This window comes from Prunus mume, linkage group LG1 (genome assembly GCF_029339155.1).
Source record: "Prunus mume cultivar Tortuosa linkage group LG1, ASM2933915v1, whole genome shotgun sequence".
NCBI classification, from domain to species: domain Eukaryota; kingdom Viridiplantae; phylum Streptophyta; class Magnoliopsida; order Rosales; family Rosaceae; genus Prunus; species Prunus mume.
This window is the reverse complement of record NC_142698.1, coordinates 8,260,342-8,279,547: the sequence shown is the minus strand read 5'-3', so window position 1 is coordinate 8,279,547 and position 19,206 is coordinate 8,260,342. Positions and strand designations below refer to the sequence as shown.

The 19,206-nt window shown below is 38.2% G+C and overlaps 2 protein-coding genes, 1 non-coding gene and 1 pseudogene across 3 annotated transcripts in view; all 4 read right to left on the bottom strand.

Moving 5' to 3' along the window:
• Nucleotides 1–324: 324 nt before the first annotated feature.
• LOC148920923 (uncharacterized) overlaps nt 325–19,206 on the bottom strand; it is a 47,358-nt gene continuing 28,476 nt past the window's right edge. Inside the window, 2 exon segments of the mRNA XM_089051556.1 lie at nt 325–512; nt 605–809. Of these exon segments, the coding sequence (XP_088907682.1) occupies nt 325–512; nt 605–809 (393 nt within the window).
• On the bottom strand, nt 5,051–7,201 carry LOC103333280 (F-box protein At2g26160-like). The gene has a single exon (XM_008236102.3). It carries the CDS (start codon nt 6,429–6,431, stop codon nt 5,217–5,219), a length of 1,215 nt encoding a protein of 404 aa, XP_008234324.2. The 5' UTR covers nt 6,432–7,201; the 3' UTR covers nt 5,051–5,216.
• On the bottom strand, nt 8,298–8,382 carry TRNAM-CAU (transfer RNA methionine (anticodon CAU)). Its single transcript is given in 2 exon segments — nt 8,298–8,333; nt 8,345–8,382. It is a non-coding gene; the product is annotated as a tRNA-Met (tRNA).
• On the bottom strand, nt 9,656–18,897 carry LOC103333260 (cysteine-rich receptor-like protein kinase 15; annotated as a pseudogene).

Sequence of the window (19,206 nt, the reverse complement as noted above, 5' to 3'; positions counted from 1 at the left end):
TCCACTCTCCATATTTTCTCCACATGGCTTCGGCCACCACACACGGTTCTGGCTGCCCGGTTCACACCATACATACAACTCCGTACCCTTTACTTAGCTATTGTTTTCCTACAAACACTCGAACTAACTTAAGCATCGGAGGGCCTTTGGCCAACACCCCCCGGGTGTGGTCTATTTATTCCAATCTTTTTTATAGGAATCGAGGAAGAGAGAGAAGGAAGATCGAAGGTTGACGAATCTAGAAGTGAATATTCTCCCGTGAATTTGCACAAACAGTGTCTTAAATGGAAATGGACGTGCTCACTTAAAATTGTGAATTGCGATTTAAAAAATACCAAATATCCTCTCAATCACATTCCGCAAGAACGCATGACAAAGATTGAACAATTCATTTTCACTTTGAGGGTCATTACCATGACCTGCAAAATCTTGGAGATGATATCACACACCTCAAAATAGAGCTAAAAATTGGCGCTGATTAGGAAATCTACAATCCACCAAGACATATTTACCTAATTATTTATTTAATACATATAAAATTAGTATGAAAAGTAAAAAATAAAAATAAAAATGCATATTTATCATTTAAAAAATAAGTACTTACCTTGGGGCACTTTAAGTCCGTTCCTCCTTAATAAAGCATCACTTAGTAGCTTTGAATCATTTAAAAAATAAATATTTACCTTGGGGCACTTACAAGCTGCTAATAAATTTTGTAATATCTTTCTATGATGATCACGATAGCTGCTTACATCTCGTCCCCTCACCATCGTCGGAATATGTGTACCATCAATAGCTCCGATGCAATCCTACAATTATTCATATGTAAATATAACCATATTATGAAACATACATATTATAATAATGAAAATTATAATTACAATATTAATATAATTACATAATCATCACATACCTTAAGAAAAGGGTTACTGGTCCTGGTTTAGCCATCAAATCAGATGATATTGAATTCAAGGCCTTCAAATTCTTGTGAAAATTTTCACTTGCAATGAATTGTGGTCGGCCAAATGTATTACGAATTACACAATATCTAGTATTTTGGCTGACGATTTGTAGGAACGCTGCAAGCATTTCTTCAACACAAATAAATCTTGTATCCTCCAAAAGTGTTTTTTCTCTAAGAATAGTGCATAACTTCCGGAATACATCTGGATACATCCAACATACTTGCCAGAAGATTGCAGGATCATTATTCAATGCTTGATGTATATAGTCATATCTAATGCTAATAATTCATCGTTGAGCTAGTGGACTTTCAATTTGTTCACCATGCATCATAATCAGAAATTGATTTAGCACATGTATTACTGCATAAATTGCCATCACTAAAATATTATTGGCTTCATAAAATTCTTCATCCAATTCTTTTTCATCTATTTCTTCATCATCAATTTTTTTTATCTTCTATGTCATTACCTTCATACATGCTTGATTGTGACGTTACCTGCCAGTCAACCAAATCTCATGAGACAAGTTTCAGGTGAAAATTCCTATAACGCCTATAATATTCGGAATTGAGAACTATTGAACATCTTCATTCAATATGAACAAACAGGACTTGCACCACGATTGCCGCTACATTACAGAATCAACGGTAAACAAACAATATTTTGAGCACTTTATGACCATGAATTGTGTCTCTGGCAGCCTAAGGATTTTTCCATTGACACTTGGGATTGACACATATCCCTGAATAACAAAGGAAAGCTCTGTGTCTGTGATGGTACTTTATGTTAAGCAAAGCATAGTCCAATATAGACAAAAGCATTGCACAGCCCAGAAATTAGTTCACAGAGCTCAACTGATAGATTTACGAAGCAAGTAAAATCCAATCAAATTGCAAATGAACCAAAAGCATATAACCACAAGCATTCAATTAGTTTAATCAAATTACAACCAAAATAGTTCAACCAAATTAGAACTCAAATAGTTCAACCGAAGTACAACCAAAATAGCACAAACAAAAATATAATTACAAAATTCAAGATGATCAAAATACATTAATCATCCTAAACTTGAAGAGTATCCAAAATGAGCGCTCTTCAAGTGACATCTTTGGAGATTGATATCAACTTATCTAGTATCAAATCTAGAACGTGGCTTGGGAGCCATGCCCAACCGGAATCAAAGGTTGATGATAATGCGCTCTTCGAGTGACATATAGTGCTCGTTAATTTCCTCACACTCAAAAAATCAATAGTTGCACAACTTGTATGTATTTGCAGCCCTAGGCTTTGCCATTTTATACAGAAGTAGTCCCAATAATCCTAAACAGCGTAGAAAACTATCACATAAAGCGTCTCAATCCTAGTTTAATTTGAAATCTCAATCCGAAACCCATAGTATATCAATATCCAAAAGGTTTGCTTTTATCCATTTGGAAATCAAAGAGTTCAAACCCCACTAATAGTGTTTTTTCTTTTAATTGATGGGGGTTGAGATTCGCATTTGGAACCTTGTGAAGATAAGCATCACTAAACTAATTGCTAGTTGTTAAGACTTTAAACTTTTCCTTCCTTTTCTAAGTCAAATTGATATTGTTAATTACATGTTGTGATTTCTTTTTAATAGGATTTTGTCTCATGGGATGGCCTCTTTATTTTAGACCAACGTAGGAAACTAGCATTTGTGAAAATTTTAATTGGGAAATTTGCATAAATACCATCTACACTTTTAGGCATGTGCGCTAATTATAATGGTTGAACAACTAATGAATGGCATGTATCCAGAAGATTGCATTACTTGGTACTTTTGGTTCTCTATCCTTGTATAAAAACAGGTGGCACTGAATTTCTATCTCCCATGATGCAACTAAGCCCCTATATAAATGATGAGCATCCAAAAGTTTGCATTGATCTGTTCTGTGTAAAAAAAGCCTCTAGTATTAATCGTTAATTAAATATAAATATTCAATTGATATACATGATTGTAACTAAGCAAATCGGTAATTAACACAGTCATGATAAGTTAAAAAAAAAAGTAGTACAATCCTCTCCAAACACTAATACATACAAAAACCTACATCCGATTAGAGTTAGAGAGGAATTAGTTGCAACTATTGCGATCCACCCGACATCTCGAAAATCAGGGAACACAGTCATGCTAGGGACTTTCGAAAGTTGGATGGTTGGACAGATCAGTTCTTGGGTTAGGTTGGATCTCCGGTGGGAGACCCGTTGATTAAGCCAACACCATTGTTTGAGGGTCACTTCAATATGCAGGGTTCGGTTCGTATATTTTTGAATGCATCCCTTCCTAGTTGTAAAGTTGCATTATTTCATAAACCAACTTGCCTCATTTGTGGAAAAGAAGGCCATTCACTTTTTGTTTGGTGACGAATTTCATCAACAGAAATGGATTGGTATTGAAATTTGCCAACTAAAATGGGTCAAGCCCTGTTAAGACTTATGTGGGAATTTCCGAATGACAAGTTGCTTAGGAACGTGACCAGCAGGCCCTATTTCACAGGGCACATGAACCACTTGTCCAGACGACATGTTGAATGGCCCAAAAGCAACCAGATCACTATATCTCACAAAAGTCACAACTTATAATCTCAGTACCATACTCACTCAACAAGATGAAGAAAAACAGAAACTCAGTAAGACTGCTGAGGTTGCAATGCATATATGTCTGAGAGTTCTGAATCGAAGAATCGCTTATGTTTCACCTAACCACCCAAGAAAAGCAAATGATTTAAACAGAGTAATTAACAAATAACAAACAGTAAAAGTAACATTAAGCTGATGATCAAAAAGAAAATTAAGCTAATAAGTGATATGATGGGTTAAATTCAAAGTAAGAGGGGCAACCTCATAGCTGGAAAAGATAATTGGCTGGAGCTGCTTTATATCAAATGCGGGAATGACAACGTTAGTTAATGTCTGGTCTGGTGTAGTTTTTTGTCACCAAGTTTCTGCCCAACCAAGTCATCATGCAGGTACGTTCCATTGTATTTTGGTCCTGCTCTAGAGCTTTGATAATCTTTGTAGTACGAAAAAAAATACTGGACAGGTGTTGTTTAAAAAATTAATAATGCTTATATCAGAATCTATTTTTACAACAATGTTCTGTATCAATAATTAACAAAAAGTTGACATTTAACTTGTAAACATTACTGTTTCTGGGGGAAGATTTTGGGGCAGTGAGTAAGCAGGACCAGCAGTGCTTGTTCCTGCAATCACATCGAAATAGTTGGCGATTCTTGCATCTTCACTATCCAGTTTCTGCAACATGATCAAATATTTTGGATAATTTAGCACTTGATGATATATTGACATAGAATTATTGCAGACATTTTAAGTGAGCATATGCACAGGACCTAAAGATTGATATTCTACCTGAGCCTCAGGTTGAATATCAATCTTTAGGTGATGAGGTTTCCATAGGTTGGGCCCTGCAAAGGTATACTATTGGTTCTGTCCATGAGACTTGAGAGTTTGATATGCGCTATATGTGTGTGTGTGTGTGAGAGAGAGAGAGAGAGAGAGAGAGTCTGAATTCTAGAAAAGGGTTTAGAGAAATATATAGCTAGAGTTCTTTGGTGAGGTTTCCTTTGACAGAAGTTCAGGAGGATTTATAGACTCCTACATTTATTTTCCAAGAATCAACCAACAAGTCAATGGATATAAATGTGATTCAAATTTTTGAATCAGTTCTCAAAAAGCTGGCAGCCTAGCATACAACATAGTAAATTCAGTAGCAAAATGGTACTATGCTATCTCAAAAAGTCATATATCAAATGTCAGAAGTTTTGTTTTCTCTGTAGTGGTAAGCCAAAATAAAGAACCCCACTGTTTAGCAGCAACCCAGTTAGCCAACTTCTCTGTAAATGTGGCCATCCACCACTTTCTTACATATCATTCAAATTGCTTTCTTTCTTTACTATTATAAATAGTGAGTGTGGTTTTCCCGACAGACTTGGTGAAAATTAGACTACTGCCATATAAACTTTGCGTCTCTTGTAATTCAATTCACATTACACTTCCATTATCCATCTCAAGAGCTGTTCATTATAATTTATATTAGTTCTTCCCCTAAAATGCGTTGTGGTGTAAGAACATGTTGCTGTGTTAGTTTTATTACCATCTTCAAGGGTTATACTTATTCAGAGTTGGAAAAGAGATGTTTGGAGCTTACATTTAGAATGACAAACAAATGAAAATAGAGCTTGAAAGAACAAAACTGGAACCGTCTTTTCACACCATAGAGGGCAAGATCCAAATTGCTGGTGGCATGTGCTTCTGCAAACTATCCAAGCAGTAATGTGTTCCCATGCTTCTGTTTTCCAAGTTGAAGGTACCCATGTCATGAGGCCCTTTAGGTTTATGGCATTCTACATCCACACAATCATCAGTGAAGTATATGGAATTTGGCTGACAACCTGGAAAGTCCAGCGCAGAGACACACATGGATTGATTGGTACCCAAAAACAGAGCTTCATTTCCAATACTTTCAATCTCAACCCATTGGGGTCTCTCCCCATGTGCACAGAACAGCTTGAAAACCTTGAAGCTCAGAGTCTCCGTAAAACGACCATAACCATTTACTCGTTCAAACTTTAACCTTTCAAACTTGAAAAACTTGAAGTTGAGAGACTTCATAAACCGCTTACAATAATTTACTCGTTTGAACTTCCTAACTAGCAAAAGTTCTCCCTGGGATGATTGCACAAGGTATGTTTTATTGTCAGTGCCTGGATCCATTGGCACAAGTAAGCTTACATGGGGTTTAATAGTTGGATCCCTGCTAACATTCATCGAAAAAACACTACCACCCAAACTAACACCTAGAAACTGGGCTTTATAATAAATTACATCATCGAATCCGATCACTTGATCTATGCTAGTCCAAGCATCATCCCCTGATTTAAAATGGGCTATTTGTTTCCCAAAGCCATCATAGATGACCAATACTTCATAGTCATTAGGAAGAAAAGAAGGGTCTGCAGACAATACAACTTTATTAATGTAGTAATCACATCTATAAGCTAACGTCGATCTCCATGTGGATTTGGGGACTGGTGGAAGGCTAATGGTACGCCCGGTAAAAGGGTTTAAGAGGGTTACTACCAGATTCTCATCCACGCAGGCCAACCAACCATGGGAAGAACCACAGAACCTCTTACTGTAATACACATTCAACTCAAAGCTACAAGTCTTACCTTGTGTCACACTATACAAGCCACGCCTTTCGCTGCTACCGTCTATGGTGGGAATTATGAGCATAGGAATCTGCTTGTGACATGATTTGATGGGCTGCTTCTTGCGATGTATAGCGACTGATTGCCAATGCTTGCAAACCGCACTAAATCGGATATAGTCAGAGATTGGGATCAACTTTTCTAGAATCAAATCCAGAATGTTGCTTGGAAGCCATGCCCAGCCTGAAACTAAGGTTGGAGCATCTTCCATTGTGCTACATTTGACTTATTTAGGTGGCTAGCTTGGAATTGGTTTTCATTGACAATTTATGAGGAATCAAGAGGCTTTCCTTAGGCTACAGTTCCTCAGGCATGAACATTGGTGAGCTGTCCTCCCCAGTTACAGCATTGGAATATTCCCCCTTTCCTGCAAAACCGATGAAATTGTGATTGTTTTTCCTTGTATATATGGTTCAACATGGCCATGTCTAATTTAGAATTTTAGAAGGTTCCAAAAGTAGCAAGCTGGCCTGTGACATAATAATAAATTAACCAATAACTAGCTTCACTGCATAAGGTTGGAGACGGCATCATAAGCCGATGGAAAAGATCCCTCTACCCCGTCTGTGTAGAGTTCCATCAAAGACAAGAAGAACCAACTAACCGACTAGGCCAAATCTTTTATCCCCAAATCTCCATCCATTCACCCCACCCCTAATCACACCAATCCCAACTCTACATCTGTCAGACAATTGCATACCAGGTCCCACATTCAACGTGGGTCATCATTTCCAAAGTAACCCTTCAGTCTCCATCCAGCCTTTAGTCAACGAAAACTTCTTCCCCTTCTAACCTCTGATTTGTCTTTCTCCCCTTGGTCCGAGAACCGAGCAGAGTGCTCTGTTTTCAGTCCAAACAGAGATTGGAAAATGAAAGCAGAGGTTGTGACATTGTTGTTGGTGAACCTAGCAAGTATTTATTATGCAGAGAGCTGACGAGTCGTTGTTGCCAAGGGTGTACAAAGAGGTGGGGGCCAGTCTGCACACCGACCCAACTGGGTTGGGCTCACTCACTCTGTTCAGATCCATTGTCCAGTCTGCCTGCTACCCACTTGCGGCTTACCTTGCTATGCGCAACAACCGAGCCCATGTCATTGCTCTTGGTGTCTTTCTCTGGGCTGCTGCCACCTTCCTCTCGCTCACTGGTTTCTTATTTTCTATGGTGCTTTATATACTGTAATATGGAATAATTATTTTGGTCATCTTGGAGGATCTAAGAGAACCCATGATTTGGATTGGTTAGTTTAGTTAGGCAAGTGATATTGTTAGTGTTTTATGTTGGAGGAATGCTTGACCTTCTCTCTTTCTCTTTTCTATTTTTCTTGGCGTATGCATTCTCCTACATTTAAAACAATACATTAATATATTATACAAACTAACTTTTTCTTTCAAGTTTACCCTTATTAAATGTATTCAATTTATCCAAAAAAATTTCACAACTTTCTTACCATCTTATTAATTTTTTTTAACGTAAATTATTTTTTTAAAGAAAATTTTTACTTTAAAAAAAAAAGAGGAAATGTCCTTTTTTTAAAATTTAAAAAAGTCTAAACTTCACGTTAAAAAAAAGGGACATTTCCTCTTTTTTTAAAAAGCAGACATTTTTTTAAATAAAAAAAAGTTGTCATTAATTTTTTTTTAATAAGATGGTAAGAAAGTTGTGAATTTTTTTGGGATAAATTGAATACATTTAATAAGGGTAAACTTGGAAAGCAAAAGTTAGCTTGTATAATATATTGATGACATTGTTTTAAGTCTAAAGAGAATGACACATGTCAAGTAAAAAATGGAGAAAGTCCAAAGAAGATTAGAGAGAAGGTTCTTTCCCTTTATGTTGAGTTGTTTCTCAAATGGGCAATACAAAATGCTGTTTCATGTCTTATCCAATTATGTTTTTGGGTAACTGTGGAGTTCAATCTTTATTGGTATCATTGAACTCGGCAAACTTTCAAATCCCAAAATGCCCACGAAGTCACCTTTCCCATTTCTGCAAGTGCCATGTCCAAAATGGTAAAAGCAAACCACTTCTCTGGGTAATTGGGTGGGTGAAAATTTTAATTTAAAATTGTAAAAGAAGTTGGGGTGAGAGAGGCTCGAACTCTCGACCTCAGGATAACTCAGAAGCTATGAGACCTACGCGCTAGCCAACTGCGCCACCACCCCGATGTTGATAGTTGCCTTGACTTTTTACTGATTAGTAAACATGCTATTAGTATATTAACTGATTTTCCAAAAAACAATCCTTTGAATTTGAAAAAATCTGAAGTTGGTTTTGATTTTGAGTTCAGCTCCTTTGTTAATTTGAACTGATTTTCTCTTTTGGTAGCTCCTTCATTAATTTCTCTCAGATTGCCAAGGAGATTGCCAAGACAATGAGAGCATCACCATCCTTTTCATATCTGAGTTGTGTTTACAGAGGAAGGTGCAATCAGCAAAGTCCAGCTTCTGCTTTTGGCAGGCCCCCTATTAATTTCTCTCAGATTTGAGAACCATGCAGTTATAATTCCCCATACAACTGATTTTGTTCCGCTGCGTCACCACGAAAGAGGGACACTTTTCATTTATTTATTGGGAAAATGAAGACTAGAGTAGATCAAGGATACGTACCTGTTAGTTGCTGGACTGCTCCAGGAAGTGAAGCATCCCATAATGAACAAGACCAGCCCATGCCTGAATGCTGTGGATGGATCATCCGGCAACACCAGCAACAAAACAGCTGCTAATGGAATTGCTGAAACGGAGCTTATTTACTTAAAACGTTTTTAGTCATATTATCACAGATCAAAAGCTATGAGCTTCATGTTAATCAATACACCTATCCGAACCACTTTCATCTAAGTGTGGAATCATCTCCAAACTTAGAAACCCATTTCACTTTTTTCCCAGATGTAGGAGCAGCACTATTAGCAATCATGTTTCATGAAAGATAAAAATCAATTCATCCCTCATCTAATGGTTTTACTTCTTCTATAGCATTGCCTTTCTGTTGACAAGTTTCTTTGACTTAGTTTCAGTGTTCTACTTCTGTTTGCTCTTGTTCAGCTACCCTGTTATGGTTTGATATAGCACTTCCTCTGTTATTGTATCAAGAATGTGCTGCATTGATTTGATACCAATGTGCTCATAAAAATTGACTCCTTGTTTTGCTTTAGGTCTTGAATGTCTAGGCTTAGCTATTTACTTTTGAAATATGATTACTTTTTATCAATTTACTTACGTTGGAGTATCTTTCGCTGCGCAAAATACAGAGGACCTAAGTTAATATGAACAAGAAAAGTTGATAAACAAATTAAAATACTAATTTGAAGTAACAGAATATTAGCAGACTCTTGCACTGTTCTTTGATTATGTCCTACTTGAACAATTAGTGAATGAATCAAAAGGATGCTAATAAATTACATTACAATTTCAGAAAGCTAGTTTGATCTTCAACCAACTAGCGAGGATGTAGTTCAGTAATTTCTGAAATCTTATATTCCAGTACTTTGGCAGAGTTACTCTTGGAATGATCAGACCTCGTTATCCCTGAATTATATTCCGATCCTAACGACCTGTCCGATCCAATGCTATGCAAATAAAATGCTGGTTGGGAGGGCACTGGGAGAGTGAGAGAGTAGCTATTCAACATGAGAATAACAGAAGCCATGGTTGGCCTATCAGCCACATTTTCTTGCACACATAATAATCCAATGTGGATGCATCTCATTATTTCTGTTCTTGAACCAGTCTTCAATGTGGGATCTATTAGATTTGAAGCTGTCCCTTCCCTCCAACTTCTCCAGGCCTGCAATGATTTGTGAATTTGATCAGAGATAAGTATTCTTTCTTTGATTCGTTGCACTAAATTGTATTGAGATACCAAAACTATATTATATTTTCACTTACGAAGCTTAGAAGATCCTCCGCATTTTCTCCATGCCGGACGCCACTATTTTTTTGTCCACTGACTATCTCTAGAACTAACTGTAAAATTGGTATTTGATATATTTTCTGTATATGTTTACAACTCTAATGGTACAAGGATATAAAGAAGAAGCGGTAGGCTACATATGGTAAACTTCTATTAGTCCTAAATTAAAGCAGTTGACTATCTAGACAAGGAAACAAATATTTACAGCTATTACATATCTTAACACTCCCCTTCAAGTTGGAGAGTGTATATTGTAGACTCCCAACTTGCCTAAGAGAGTGCCAAAAGAAGCCTTGCCTAAGGGCTTGGTGAAAATATCTGCAACTTGTAGAGCAGTAGGCGTATAGGTAGTGGACACTAAGCCAGATTGAATATTTTGTCGAACCAGGTGACAATCAAGATCAATATGTTTGGTTCGTTCGTGAAACACAGGATTCTTAGCAATATATAGGGTTGATTGATTATCACAATGCAAGGTTGCTAGTTCCAGATGCTCAATGCCAAGATCTTGCAGTATAAATCGTAACCATTTGAGCTCACAACATGCATCTGCCATGGAACAATATTCTACTTTTGTGGATGAGTGTGCCACGGTGTTCTGTTTTTTGGTCTTCCAGGAAATCAAGGAATTACCTAGAAAAGTACAATAGCCTTCGATCTTACGTAGCACGGGACAACTCGCCCAATCTGAATCACAAAAGGCCCGTAGCTTGAGATTATTTTGTGCAAGGAATAGAACGCCTTGTCCTGGAGCTCCCTTTAGATAACTTAATACACGAAGGGCTGCATCAAGATGAGGTTGACGCGGCTCATGCATAAATCGACTAAGGACGTGCACAGCAAAAGTAATATCAGTCATGTTACTTTGTGAGGTAAATGAGGCGCGGCCTACGAGTCTTCGATATCTAGAAGGATCCTGTAAAAGCTTTCCATCAGTGGGCTTGAGTTTCAAAGTCTGCTCCATAGGGAAAGAGTAAGGGCGTGACCCCAAGAGCCCAGCATCATCATGTATGTCTAGCGCGTACTTGCATTGTGAAATAAAAATTCCCTCCTTTGATCGTGCAACCTCAATGCCTAAAAAATATTTAAGATTTCCAAGGTCTTTAATGCGGAAGCGTGTGTGGAGAAAATCCTTGAGTGATTGAATGGCCTTTGGATCATTTCCTATAATAACAATGCCATCCACATAAATCAATATAATTGTAAAAGAGTTATTAGCAGACCTGGTAAAGAGTGAGTAATCTGCCATAGACTGAGTGAATTCGGCATCTTTAAGAGCACCAGTAAATTTGGCAAACCAATTTCATGACGTTTGCTTCAACCCATAAAGGGATTTGTTTAGCTGACATACCAACTTCTCCCCCTGCCAGCGAAGACCGGGTGGAGGAAGCATGTAAACTTCTTCATCTAAATCACCATGGAGAAATGCATTTTATACATCGAGTTGGTGAAGTGGCCAATTGCGTGCAGAAGCAATGGCAAGCAAACATCGGAAAGTGACCAACTTAGCGGTGGGAGAGAATGTCTCTGTATAGTCCAAGCCTTCTTGTTGTGTGTATCCTTTGGCCACGAGACGAGCCTTATAACGCCCAATGGAGCCATCAAAGTTATACTTAATTTTGTACACCCATTTGCAACCAATTGGGTGTTTTCCTGCAGGTAAAGTTGTGAGAGACCAAGTATTATTTTGTTAAAGCGCCTGAATTTCCATGTTCATGGCTTCTCGCCATCTAGGATATGTTGAAGCTTGGGCAAATGTAGTGGGCTCAACATCACGTGAGATAGTTGCTACAAAACAACGGTGAGTAGGAGATAAACGATTATAGGTAAGAAAATTCGAAATGGGGTAACGAGAGCCTGTACCTTGTGCAGTAGGTGGATCCGAAGTTGACAACGAATTGGAGTGAGGAGACATGGCGTTTTAGCAATGAAAATCACGAAGTAAAACAGAAGGTTGTCTCATTCGTTCTGAGTGTCTAGGAGGAAGTGTTGGGGTTGAGTTATGTAGCAGTACGTTAGGTGGCGACTGTGAGCTAGATTCTGAGATTGTGCGTGATTGTGGGGTAGGTTCTGAGATTGTGCTTGACTGTGGGGTAGGTTCTGAGATTGATTGTGGGCTAGTTTCTGAGTTCATGCTTGATTGTGGGCATGTGCTGATTAGTGTTGGAGTTGAACTTGAATGGGATTGGATGGTTGGTGAGTTAGGTGGCTGAGTTGTTGTGTGCGGCATTGGTATGGTTACATAATCAGGTTGAGATAAAGGGAGAACATGGGCATTCGGGACTGGAGTAGTGCCAGTATCAGCAAAAGGAAAAATATCCTCACGGAAGACAACATCACGGCTGCTAAAAAAAAATTTAGTTGCTAAATCATAAACACGATAAGCTTTTTGACCAAAAGGATAGCCCATAAAAATGCATTTACGTGCTTGTTGATCAAATTTATGAGAGGGATGAATATTAGTGGCATAGCATAGACAACCAAAAACACGAAGATGTTTATAGATGTGTGGACGATTAAACAAAAGTTCATATGGAGATTTACTAGATAAAAGTGGTGTGGGAATGCGATTAATTAAATAGGCAGCAGTGAGAACACATTCGCCCCCAAAATTAAGAGGAAGATGTGCATGAAACCGAAGGGCTTGAGCCATTTCAAAAATGTGACGGTGTATACGTTTGACAACCCCATTTTGTTGAGGAGTAGAAATGCATGAATGTTGATAAATGACTCCAAGATCTGCAAAAAAATCTTGCATGGAATAAAATTCACCACCATTGTCTACACGTATTGCTTTGATTTTACAATTAAATTGGGTGGAGACAAAGACAAAAAAGGATTTAAGCAGACCTTGAGTATCAGATTTGTAATGCATCAAATAAACCCAAGTGCAACACATAAAATCATCAACAATAGTTAAAAAATATTTTGCTCCAGAATGTGAAGAAACTTTGTGCGGACCCCAAATGTCACAATGAATTAAATCAAATGGTGCAATGCTAGTAATCGAACTCAAAGTAAATGGGAGTCTTGTTTGTTTAGCCAAGGGACAAAAATCACATGGTTTATTAGAAAATGAAATATCAGAAATATTTTTAGCTAGGAGGCGGAGACGAGCATCAGAGGGATGTCCCAGCCGCATATGCCAAAGATTTGGTAGAGTGGACACATGATGTGAGGTTGGTGATGGTGGTGGGTAAAGTAATAGAGATCGCCATGTCGCCTACCCAATCCAATCGTCCTCTTCGTGTCCAAATCCTACATAATGCAATGTTGAGGAAAAAAAACAATACAACAGTTAAGTGGGTTTCTGAGTTTGCTAATAGACATCAAGTTAACATTAAATGATGGAACACAAAGAACATCAGTAAGATGTAAATGAGAATCAAAAGTGATTGTGCCTGTTGATTGTATAGGGGCCTTAGCACCAGTGGGCAATCCTACAGGAGGCATGGATGGTGATGATATATTGGTCAAAAGACAGACTGGAAGAATTAACTTGGGGTTTTGATACACCTTCGTTACCTACAGTTGCAATAATCTGTTTGCATTGCTCGAGTGTAAGGTGTGGTGCTATGGTCTGCAATTGATGGATTTGAGAAGTCTGAGGGCTTTGCTCCAGACGGATTCATACACTGTTGACGTCTTTGGCCATGGTAGGCTAGGATGAGATGGGCGTAGATGCAGAGCCAGGGTACGGCTCTGATACCATGTAAAATTGGTATTTGATATATTTTCTGTATATGTTTACAACTCTAATGGTACAAGGATATAAAGAGGAAGCGGTAGGCTACATATGGTAAACTTCTATTAGTCCTAAATTAAAGCAGTTGACTATCTAGACAAGGAAACAAATATTTACAGCTATTTCATATCTTAACACTAACACACCAAAACTGTAGACATCGGACTTCACAGAAAAGTACCCATGCATATTCTGGAGCCATATACCCACTGCATATCGACAAAAAGAATGTTAGCGTTCACCAACACATATGGAAAGGAAATTGTTGACATAACAAACATAAGCCGACAGGCAGTTAAAGTGCGTATTCTTTCTAGGTCCCAACAATCCGACTAGTATTTCCTTGCGTTTGATCAACCATGAACAATCTCGCCATGCCAAAATCTGAAATTTTGGGGTTTATTTCTGCTTCTATCAAGATGTTACTAGCTTTGAGATCACGATGAATAATTCTAAGGCGAGAGTCTTCATGGAGGTAAAGGAGGCCTCAAGCAGTGCCTACTATGATTTTGTATTGCCTCCCCCAATCTAGTTGTGCATGCTTTGTTGGGTCTGCAAATATATTAATGCAAAATCAAGACTTCAATTACAATGTTGGCGCATGTTTCACAATTGGAATTTTATAATAAACATTCAAAATCAAACGAAAACAATGCATAATTCCAGACATACCAAATATGATGTGATCGAGACTTGCATTAGGGACAAATTCATAGACAAGAAGCCTTTCACTCCCTTCTAAGCAGAAACCTAGGAGTCTAACTAAATTCTGGTGTTGAAGTTTAGCCACTAATAAGACCTCATTTTTGAATTCTAAATCTCCTTGCCCCGAATTTGTAGAGAGCCTTTTTACAGCTATATCTTCTCCATTGAGAAGCCTACCCTGAAAAAATATATAGGTATGGAATAAAAAAAACAGAAATGAGATAAGTGGCATTCAAGAAATATCAAAGTTATAAGTTCTTGTTATCTTGTCATTACCCTGTAAACAGATCCAAATCCGCCTTGTCCAAGTTTATTTGCTTCAGAAAAGTCATCTGTAGAAACTCTAATGGTGGCCAAGTCAAATTGCAAGAATTCTGCAGATCCAATTTCATCTGTATCGTCGCTGCCTGAGGAACAATTGAAATTCTCAAAATGCCTATAAAAGTAATAGTACTTGGCTTCCCCTATCAAATGGAATAATATGATTAATTAATGTTCACAAGAGTTGCGTCCTTACCTGGAATTAACTTCCTAGTTTCAAGTTTTTTCTTTGTCCTCCTTACTCTTAAACAAATGCAGAAGAATATAACTATTAGTACCACATAAACAACAATTTGCACAACAATAATGATGACAGTTCGAGATCTGTTACTCTTTGATCCTGCAAAAATCAGAAATCTCATTTGCATTAATTTGAATACATACATACATCTGTATATGAACCTAACAAAATATGCATTAGAAATCCCTTCGACCCAAAATTGTTGTAGTGTCAATGGTAGCAATGGTCCCTGAACTTGTACATGAGACAACTACATCAACTTAAAATTGAATTGAGGGACTAAAATGTAACTCGTCCACAAATTCCTGGACAATTGCTATAATTAAGCCAACTTTATTTCTTCAAAGCATATTGTGATATACATAATATATATATGTACCTCCTGTACTGGTTGATGGTGGAGGAGGACTGGACAGTGGCGGTGACAAAGCCGGCAATGGTCGTACATTTGTAGGGTCATAGAAGCGAGAGATCTCTTACCTAACATTACAGCTGGGTTTAATAACTCTACCAACCAAGCAATCACTGCAGACCTGCTCGGTCAAATCCGGAATACACTGCGCAAGTCCATAGATTTTTGGAAATTGGGAGCTATTGCGGTCCCTACCGCAAATTTTTGAAGCGAACTGCGCAGCTTGATTACTTAGATCCTCCAGAGGCGTCCTTAGCTCTTGAAAAAACTTCACGACGCGTCGAAGGACACGCTCAGAGGTTCCACACCAAAAAGCGGAGTGTTTCCATGGCGCCCGTAAATGGAGCGGTTGGCGTAGCGAAGCATGCACTCGCCATATACGCCAAACCTTCCTTTTGATTGGGACAGAGCTGTGTGAGCATGGGAATGGAGAGGCAACTAACCATTGCCTACTCTCCTCAACAAAATGGAGTTGCTAAGAGAAGAAATAGAACAATTGGAGAAATGGCAAGATCCATGATGATTGAGAAAGGTATCCCTGTGATTTTTTGGGCAGAAGTTGTAAAATTGTGTATCTCCAAAACAGTGTTTTACAACATCTGTGTCAAGCAAAACACCATTTGAAGCGTTCACGGAAGAAAGCCAGGAATCAAGCACCTGAAAGTGTTTGGTTGCATCTGTTACACGCATGTCCCAGCACCTTTGAGGCAGAAATTTGATGACAAGGCTAGAGAGGGAGTGTTTATGGGGTATGGAAGCTGTGAAAACGGTTATAGGGTGTATGACCTGCAATCTAAGAAGATTGTACTCTCAAGGAGTGTAATTTTCAGTGAGGACAAGGCATGGAATTGGAAGAGTGATCAAGAGGAAGTTGTTCCAATACCATTCAACCTTGAAGGAAATGAAGTAGAAGGTGAAAACAATGAAGAACAACCTGATGCACCTCAGTTTGATAATGGTGGAAGTTCTCATCTAAACTCCACAACTGGTGAGTTAGTTGAGAATGCTAGACGTAATAGCAGTCAAAATTCCACACCTAGTTCCACTCCAGTCAAATTAAAATCTCTGGAAGATATTTATGCAAGATGTCACATGTGCATTATAGAACCAGAGAATTACCAAGAAGCAGCTGGTGATTTAGCTTGGCAAGAAGCTATGAATGCTGAGTTGGAAATGATAGAGAAAAACAATACTTGGGAATTGGTTGAGAGACCAGCAGATCAACCTGTTATAGGTGTGAAGTGGGTGTTTAAAACCAAGCTTAATCTGGATGGAACAGTTCAAAAACATAAGGCCAGACTTGTAGCAAAAGGGTATGCACAGAAACCTGGAGTTGACTACAATGAAACCTTTGCACCAGTTGCAAGGTAAGACACAATTCAAACTCTCATTGCTCTTGCAGCACAAAAGGGATGGAAGTTATTTCAGTTAGATGTCAAGTCAGCATTCCTAAATGGCGTGCTTGATGAGGAAGTATATGTAGAACAGCTTGAAGGTTTTGAACTGAAAAATGTAGGCCACAAGGTTTACAAGCTGAGAAAAGCCTTGTATGGACTTAAGCAGGCTCCTAGAGCCTGGTACAGTGAGATTGATGCATACTTATCTATGTGCAAGTTCAAAAGAAGCATCAGTGAAGCTACTTTGTACACTAGATCTTATAATGAAGGAGGTTTGATCATTGTCTCAATCTATGTTGATGACATTGTTTATACTGGAAACAGTGAGAGGATGCTTACTGAGTTTAGAAGGGAGATGATGCAGAGATATGAAATGTCAGATCTTGGACTCCTTCATCACTTCTTGGGCATGGGAATACTTCAAACTGATCAAGGGGTTTTCATTCATCAAAGCAAGTATGCCAAATCCTTGCTTCTGAAGTTTAGGCTTGAAGACTGCAAACCAGTATCCATTCCATTGCCTACTGGTGAGAGACTCAAGAAAGTGGATGGGAGTGACTTAGCTGATGAAGGACTTTACAGGAAAATAGTAGGAAGCCTACTATACTTAACAACAACTAGACCAGATTTGATGTATGTTGCCAGTTTGCTGTCAAGGTTTATGACTAGTCCTACAAAGAAGCATATGGGAGTTGCAAGAAGGGTTCTAAGATATGTGCAAGGAACTCTCAACTATGGCATTGAGTATGTGAAGGATAAGTCTACAATTCTCATTGGATTCTGTGATGCAGATTGGGCAGGCAGTGAGGATGATAGCAGGAGCACTTCTGGCTATGCATTTAGTTTTGGAAGTGGAGCATTCTCTTGGGCCTCTGTGAAACAAAATACAATGGCACTATCAACAGCTGAAGCTGAGTATGTCTCAACATGAGGCAACAACACAGACTATTTGGTTAAGGTTTGTTCTTGATGATTTTGGTGAAATGCAAACTGAGGCAACACCTCTTTCTGTGACAATATGTCAGCAATTTCTATGGCTAAGAATCCAGTTTTTCATCAAAGGACTAGACACATAAACAGGAGGTATCATTTCATAAGGGAGGCTCTACAAGAAGGGGTGATTGACATGAAATTCTGCAGAAGTGAAGAACAACTTGCAGATATTTTTACGAAGGCACTGCCTAAAGACAGATTTAATCAACTAAGGTTGAAGCTTGGAGTTAAGCCAGTAAGCAGCTTAGGAGAGGCTGTTGAGAATTAAGCTGCATACCAAGCTTATATCAAGCTGCAGATGACAATCCTGCAGATTGATAATGAAAAGAATGATGAAATCAAAGAACTTGGGAACTTTCTATGTTTAGCCTCAGCTGTCTAACGGCTAGTTTTGTTTCCTTTTTGGGAAAATTCCTACAACTGTAATTCCTATCCTTTTCAGCTGTACCTTGATAACCAATTCTAGCCTAGGTGTAAGGATCGTAGCCCCCAATGATTGTGTATGGCTGCAGATGTGTCCTTGCTACCTAAAATTTAGGATTTGAGCTATTTTGGCAGCACATGTCATGTATTTGAGTGTACGTTTTTGCTCATTTGCATTAAGAGAAAATACTGAACTTTCTTCACTGCTCTCTGCTCTTTCTCTTCACTATATACAGATTTTACAAACGAGTCTATCCTAGCTCATATAACAAAACCTAAAATCCTCAAACATTCCTCACAGATTCAACTGTAGAAGCCGTAGCCATTGCTGTTGTTGGAGGGGGAAGAAAGAGAAGAGAGAAGGGTGTTGAGGTTTGTCTGGTAGGTACTGTTGGTGTTGTAGTTGCCTTTATCGTTGAAACACCAAAGGCTTAGAAAATCAGGCGGTTGAGCAAGGGATTGAGTGGTGATGATGAGGACCAAAACGGGAGAAAGGAAGAACAGAAATCTGAAGAACATTAATGGCGCCATTCTGCTTTGTACATTATTGTTGGTCAAATCAAAACTGTGCTTATATACTTTGTATTCTCTTGTCGTGTTGATAAAAAAGAAAGCAATAAAAGAGAGCAAAATACATCAAAAATAAAATGTAATTTAATTCTCAAATGATATATGTCATATAATAATACTCAGACCAAATCCTGCCAATTCCAATTCATCAAAATACTTCTTTTGACCATTTCACACTGTTTTAATTAAAATGTAGTTGAATATTAAACCATTGATTGAAATGGGAGTGGCTGTGGACCACATCCATTTGCATTTATTGAAAAGTCCGTG